Below are 7,709 nucleotides of genomic sequence, written 5' to 3'. Positions count from 1 at the left end.
GAATTTGTCCAAAGTGATAATTTCAATAAAATATCACATCCGTTACAAGATTTCTGGTAGAGGAATTTCTGGCTCAAAAGAACAAAAGGAGCTTCTTGAAGGGCAATGACATTGGAGCTGGATTTCCAAGTGTATCCCACTTGGTCATTACAGTATCCAGCGTGTAATCTCACAGCGGCTATGAGGAGATTCTCTTGCTGAAGAGTTTCTGTAGGGCTGCCTTCATATCCCAGTTTTTCAGACTATAGATGAAAGGATTTAATGCTGGGTCACTGCCACATACATCACAGTTATCACTGCATCTTTGGGGCTGTAACTGGTCAGAGGGCGGAAATACATGCCCATCGTTGTACCATAATATAAAAAAACAACTGTGAGGTGGGAGCCACAGGTGCAGAAGGCTTTGAATAGACTCTTGGTAGATGGAACTTGGAAGACTGTGGAAAAGACCTGAACATAGGAGACAATGATGCATAGTAATGGCAAAGAGAAAACGCCGACCCCTAGGTACATCATCTTCACATTAAAGTGGACGTCAGAACAGGACAACTTCAGCAAAGGCATAATGTCACAGTAGAAATTGGCTACTTCCTGGTTGCCACAGAAGGACAAACTAGCTGTGAGCAGAGTGTAGGGGAGAGCACTGGTGTTTCCAATCACCCAAGACCCAGCAATAAGCAGGATACAAGACCGTGGACTCATAATTGTTGGGTAATGAGGTGGGCAGCTGATGGCCACAGCTCGATCATATGCCATTGCAGCCAAGGTATAGCTGTCTGCCTTGGCCAAGGCTATCATGAAATACATCTGCATTAGGCATCCCCCAAAGGAGATGAACTTGCTGCCCAAGAGATGGTTGGCCAGCACCTTAGGGATGGTTACGGATGAGAAGATGATGTCAACCAAGGAGAGGTTGGCAAGGAGAAAATACATGGGGTTGTGAAGGCAAATGTCAGCACGGATGGCCAAGATGATGAGCAGATTTCCAGTCAGTGTGATGGGGTAAATGCACAAAAAAATCACCAAGAAGACATTATTCTGTTCTTGCTGACTAGTAACTCCCAGGAGAATAAAATCCAGGTTAAAGGATTGATTTTCTTTCTTCATGGCTTCTTCAGCATGAAAGGGGAGAGGAACCCAGAATTATTAGCGCAGTTAGTGTGTGTTATAGTCTTCCTTATCTACCACTTAAACATTTTTAATTATTTTACAAATTCACCCGCTGTCAAACTTATCCACCACTTTTCATTAGCCATGGCTATACCTGGTTTTTACAATCATAAATATAGCCAGCACTTTTGGGTAAAATCTCTGTTGGTCAATGGGACGAACTCTCATTGACCTCCTGGACACTCATGTCTAAGAAGTTAGCGATCTGTGAAGTAAAGATGGTTGTCCTTCCAAATGTAGCACCACCACCTTAATATCTATAATTTAATCACATAACAAAAACCTAATTTCATGTTTCATGTCTTAGATTTTTTTTTACTTTGTAGAGAAACAATAAATATGTGAAAATACAGTTATTCATCCACTTATTTGTTACACAAGACATAGCATCTGTTCTCAAGGACCTTATAATTGAATAGGAAAGCCAGACTCACACAATAATTTTATTACACATGGTAAGAAAAGGATAGCCTCTTGGAGTCTTTGTGAAAAAAACAAACAAAAAATACTCCAGTGCAAAGGATGTGTCATAGTAGGAATGCAGTGAACAATTTAAAGTTGTTCCTCCAACCAGTCTCGGGGTGAGCCCAGAGCCCAGGAAGTCAGAGGCGTCTACACTGCCATCAGATTCTAAAACAGAAAGACAACTGGCATTAGGTCCTAGAAAAACAAGCTCAGTGAACTTACTCCACAGGTGTTCGATCTTCAAAGATATTCCCTATCTTTTTGACAGCTTTTCTCTCTTTTCAAAGCCCATAACTATACATAATCACAGTGCTGTTTCCATTGGCCTTTGTCTTGGTTCATTTTGTGTTGCTATAACAGAATACTTGAGACTGGGGAATTTATAAGAAAAGAGGTTGAATTGTCTCACGGATCTGTAGGCTGGGACATTCAAGAGCGTGGCCCTGGCTTCTAGCAAGGGCTTTCTTGCTGCATCATAACCTGTCAGAGAAGGTCAACAGGGAAGTGGACACAGGGGAAGAGAGAAAACCCGAGAAGTATACTGGTTTTATCACAACCCACTCTTGTAGGAACATTCCCTTAAGATTAATCCAGTCTTGAGAGAATGAGAACACACTTACTACCATGAGAACAGCACCAGACCACTCATGAGGGATCCACCCCCTTGACTCAAACGCTTCCCACTAGGCTTTACCTCCCAACACCTCCCACACTGGGGATCACATTTCAACATGAGTTTTGGTGAGGACAGACTCAATCCATAGCAGTCTTCTCTTCCTTGTCTTGCTTATTTCTTTTTGTAGTAATCCAAGTCCACAGTGGATTCAACTATTCTTTAGTAAACTGTCATGTCTGTATCTGTGGTCTCGATTTCTTTTTCCCATATTTCCATATTCAGTCATCCTGCTAACATGTCTGACCAAACTCCACACCCCACAGTCTGCACTTAAAACCTAAGTAGTTTGCAAGATGTTCTTTTTTTTTTTTTTTTTTTTTTTTTTTTTGAGACAGAGTCTCACTCTGTTGCCCAGGCTGGAGTGTAGTGGCGAGATCTCAGCTCACTGCAAGCTCTGCCTCCCGGGTTCACGCCATTGTATTTTTAGTAGAGACAGGGTTTCACGTGTTAGCCAGGATGGTCTCGATCTCCTGACCTTGTGATCTGCCCATCTCGGCCTCCCAAAGTGCTGGGATTACAGGTGCAAGATGTTTTTGAAGAGGAAAATCATAACTTGTTTATGTCTTCCAAATTGATTTTTGTAAAATATCATTCATTTTGTGCACCAATTAATTTGCACTCAATTATTGAGTTGAACCCAGGTTTATTTCATGGTTCCCCACATGTGGGATTCTCACAGAAACACTCATCCAGTTTATCTTCTACCTGTGCGTCTGACCTTGTTGAATCTTCATTTGAAAAAATTGTTATATAACTCAACTTTTCTCTTTACTTACCTAAGCTAAATTACCCTTTACTAATTTACCATAGACCATCATCATTTTCAACTGAAATATTGTAGTAGTCCCTTAACTGCTTCGCTACAGTTCCCTCTTCTTTGATCCATCTTGCATTTTGAGATCGTACTAATTGTTGTAGAGACTACAAGCTGCTCACCTAAATCTGCGTTGCTGTCTTCCTCTTGGACACTCTATTAGACTACATTTCCCAGCCTCCCTTGCAATGAGGTGTGGTAAGGTAACTTCATTTTACCAACTGAGTTCTACTCATTGAGCCCCTCCATACCCTTTTTCTCCTTGTCCCAACTGAATGCAAATGGTGAAGAGGCTGAATGTGACGACGGCGTTGCATGGTGAAATGAGCCTATGTCCCTAGCTCTCCATATGCAGCAGAGCCACTCATGACCAAGAGGGCCCACTATGACCATTAGAGAAAAAGAAATTCTTATTTGTTTAAACAATTACTTTTATTTTTTTAAAACACTTTTTTTTTTTTTTTTGAGATGGAATCTTGCTCTGTCACCAGGCTGGAGTGCAGTGGTGCCATCTTGGCTCACTGCAACCTCCACCTCCCAGGTTCAAGTGGTTCTCCTGCCTCAGCCTCCCGAGTAGCTGAGACTACAGGCCTCTGCCACCACACCCATCTAATTTTTGTATTTTTAGTGGAGACAGGGTTTCACCATATTGGCCAGGCTGGTCTTGAACTCCTGACCTTGTGATCCACCTGCCTCAGCCTCCCAAAGTGCTGAGATTACAGGTATGAGCCACTATGCCCAGCCTAAACATTTTCTTATGTATTTGTTACTGTAGCCCAATATATCCTAAGTAACTTAATTTTTTTCTTAAAACACTTTGCTGAATAGTTAATCCGATCTATAATTAATTCAATCATCAATTCCTGGTGTCTCATATAGTATACATGTGAAGTACATGCTAAGCCCTGGGTATGCAGGTCTAATTATCTTATCCCCAAACATGATGTGTTCTTTCATCTTTGCACCTAAAGTCACTTGGCTTTCTGTCTTGAAATGCCCTTTCTCATCTTCACACAGAATCATATACCTCAGGTTTCAAAGGATTCAGTAATTTTGGAGGGCTCAGAGACATTATTAGCTCCTATGATACGGAAGTGTTAAGATTTCAGACAGAGGAGAACTCTGGGCAACATGGCAAAGCAAACTCATGTTGACAGGTCCTGTTTCTATTAAAACATAAACATTCTAGATAAATTATAATTTTTTTGTAAATGTAGCTAAGCCCAAGAGAAAACTCAGAGCAGGGGTTTTAGGCTATAACTGATGCTGTGGTGGTCCTTTTGGGTTTTGAACCAGGAATTTGGCTCTCAGGGATGGAGTCTGTGCTATTATTTCCCTTTTGGTACTGGAGATGCAGTCACCGGTCTGCAGAAGCAGGAAGCTTAACTTGAGTCGTCTGCTTAAAATACTTAAAATACTGTCCTATATTTGAAAGGATCATTGTAAGAAACTTTTGCCCCATGAGAATTGGAAAGGAAATAGAGAAAATTCACAGAAGATGTGGTTGTCTACAAATAAAATCAAAGAGAATCAATAGATACACTAAGAGATTTCAGAAAGCTTGTTAGATATAAATCATTTAAAATAATCAATGCTGTTTTTGTATTTAGGTAAAAATAACTTAGAAAATATAATTTGAAAAAGATCCCCATTCAGAAAGCAACAGAAATTTTAGGGAATCTAGGATGATTCTAACAAAAAAAGCCAAGACTGTTATCAAATATTACAAACCTTTACTTAAGGAGAAAAAAGAATATCTAAAAACGTGGAGATGAAAGCACTGGTGATAGAAAAACTCAATGTGGTAAAAATGTCAATTCTTCCCCAGTTAATCTATAAATTTGGTGCAATCTAATCAACATACCACAGGTTTATTTTAAACATGGAACTTACCAAACTATCCTAAAATTGACGTAGACAAATAAAGAGCCAAGAAGTCTAAGTCCATTTGAGGAAAAGCATGAGAAAAAAATTACTTTTTCAGGTATTAAAATGAATTACTATGTTCTCAGAAATAAGCTCTAGTATTTGATAGTATAGTAGGGAAATTAGAGTTAACAATAATATATTATTTCAAAATAGCTAGACGAGAAGAATATGATGTTCCCAACACAAAGAAATGCCAAATGTTTGAGACGATGGATATCTCAGTTACCCCAATTAGAGCATTACACATGGTATACAGGTATCAAAATATCACATGTACCCCCCCCAAATATATACGACTATTATATATCAATTTAAAAAATGGGAATGAGTTAAAAATGCAAAAAAATAAAGTGTACATATTGCTTAAAAAATGAATTACTGTGGTAGTTGAAGCATTTGAGTAGTTCTGGTGTAGGGACTGAAAATTAAATCTATGTAACAGACTGGAGAGCTCAGAACAGACCAAGCATTGCACCAAGCAATTTATTAGACATTGGTGTATGACATGAGTTGGTTTATAATACTGTAGGCAGAGAAAGGATGGACTGACTTTAGCTAAGAGTGCTGGAACAATGGGATACCCATTTATTTAAAAAATGCAGAAAAATAATTCCCAAGGGATTAATTGTAAGAGCAAAGCTTCCAAATTTTAGAAGAAAATAGAGAAAATATATTTGTGATATAATTTATTTCTTAAACCACATAAAACATGAAAGAGAATATTGTAAAATTTGACTACATTAAAAATGGAAAACATTTGGTAAAAAACATACCATAAGGAGGGGGAAAGATGAGCCATGAACTGAAAGAGGTATTTGCAGAACACATAATTGATAAGGAATTCATATTCAGAATACGTAGGAGTCCTATACACTAATAAGATAATTTTTAAAATTTTTGTAGAGACAGGGTCTCGCTATGTTCCCCAAGCTGATCTTGAACTCCTGGCCTCAAGTGACCCTCCCATCCCAGCCTCTCAAAGAGTTAGGACTACAGGTATGAGCCAGCATGTCTGACCTCATTTTATAAAAAATAATGTGATTGAAGAAAGAAGTTACTGAAAGATATATACTATATCATATAATATGTGTAAATTTTAATGGATAAAATAATACATGTGTATGTAGTCAAAGTATAAATCCTGACTGGGAGCGTACTACCAACTCTAGAATTGCAGTTATGTCTGGAGGTAAAGGGGAAAAATTAGATTTTGGATGGAAAAAAAAGGGAGTCTCAAAAGTATTTGTAGTATTTATTTATTTTTAAAAACTTAGAATAACTAAGACCACATTCTTATATTTGTTAAATCTAGATAATAAATTTTTGTTATATTATTCTCTTTGTTTTGCTGATGTTTTAATCATACTATTATAATAAACACATTTAATAATTTAAGGTAAAGATTTCACATATTTGATAATAATTGGATCAAAAGTGTGTCCATGGCACTGGGAAAAGATTGAGAATAAATGGGGAGAAAAAAATGTATTTACATGCTCAGCCAGGCTTATTAGTAGAGAAATTTGCTTACTGGCCCCAAAATTACATTTAGAAAATGCAAGTGATGGTGTCTGTCTCTTTAAAACGATTCCTTGTTTCCTCATCACCTAACGGATGAGGTCTCAATGCCTTCTTGTGCCTTACAGTCCTGGAAGAGGGGTCTTGATTCAGACCCCAGGAGAGGATTCTTGGATCTCACACAGGATGGAATTCAAGATGAATCGCAGAGTGCAGTCAGAAGCAGTAGTCTCTAGAAAGCTACTCTCTTACAGGGTAGGGCACCCTCAGAAACTAAGCAGAGGAATGCACTGGCTTTGTGACAAGTTTTTATATAGGGATCTTGTTTATGTCAAGACTAAACTAAGCTGTAACAATGTGCGGGTTGGCTGATGGCGTGACAAAATTTATTATTTTATTGATTTAAAGAAAACTATTCTTGATATTCTGCTGTGTGAGTACATCGAAGCATAATTTTCTTTTTTTTCACCATTCACATTTATTAAAATTAAAACTTCCTCATATATTGAGCAAAAGTGTGGGTGTATTCTCATACATTGTGATGAGGGTATAATTAGAGATTCAGACGACGTTCTTCTTAGCCTTCATTTTCAAAAATGTACATGCCCTACAACCCAAAAAGTCTTAAATATATATTGTACAGAACACTAAAAACCGTTCTGAGACATATATAGAGTGATATGGTTTGGCTTACAATTTTCTTGAAAGGATGTCTTGTTATAGGTATTGGGACAGCTGGACTTTTTGCTGTTGTAGGAATGTGTCCTTACAGGTATCTTTAGGCTGTTTTCTCACCTATAAACATCTTATGACCGTGGGTTATGACTGGCAGGGAATGTGCCTTGTTAGTTTCAAGATGGAGCTGTACTTAAAATGGCGTTACTCTGTCTCTCCCAGGCTCCTGCTTCCCTAGCATTATCATTAAGAAAAACTCAAGGACAAAGTGTTCAGTAATAAGGGTAATTTTAAATAGAAATATGTTATATATCTTTTTTTTTTTTTTTTTTTGAGACGGAATCTCACTCTGTCACCAGGCTGGAGTGCAGTGGCATGATCTCAGCTCACTGCAACCTCCGCCTCCCGGGTTCAAGCGATTCTCCTGCCTCAGCCTCCCAAGTAGCTGAGACTACAGGTGCC

The 7,709-nt window shown here is 38.3% G+C and overlaps 2 protein-coding genes across 8 annotated transcripts in view; one reads left to right on the top strand and one right to left on the bottom strand.

The window, feature by feature from the left end:
* The window catches only part of SPATA22 (spermatogenesis associated 22), a 411,549-nt gene that overhangs the window by 335,237 nt on the left and 68,603 nt on the right, over positions 1-7,709 (top strand). The window lies entirely within an intron of this gene.
* LOC100991332 (olfactory receptor 1A2) lies at positions 10-3,910 on the bottom strand. Its single transcript, XM_063599241.1, has one exon. The coding sequence runs from the start codon at positions 1,105-1,107 to the stop codon at positions 259-261; it is 849 nt and encodes a 282-aa protein (XP_063455311.1). The 5' UTR covers positions 1,108-3,910; the 3' UTR covers positions 10-258.

Source organism: Pan paniscus, chromosome 19, assembly GCF_029289425.2.
Source record: "Pan paniscus chromosome 19, NHGRI_mPanPan1-v2.0_pri, whole genome shotgun sequence".
In the NCBI taxonomy this organism is placed as follows: Eukaryota; Metazoa; Chordata; class Mammalia; order Primates; family Hominidae; genus Pan; species Pan paniscus.
The sequence above is the reverse complement of the archived record's forward strand: the minus strand, read 5'-3'. Positions and strand labels throughout refer to the sequence as shown.

Bases quoted from the DNA above. Each gene is read 5' to 3' on its own strand.
- LOC100991332 (XM_063599241.1), bottom strand. From the start codon at position 1,107: ATGAAGAAAGAAAATCAATCCTTTAACCTGGATTTTATTCTCCTGGGA.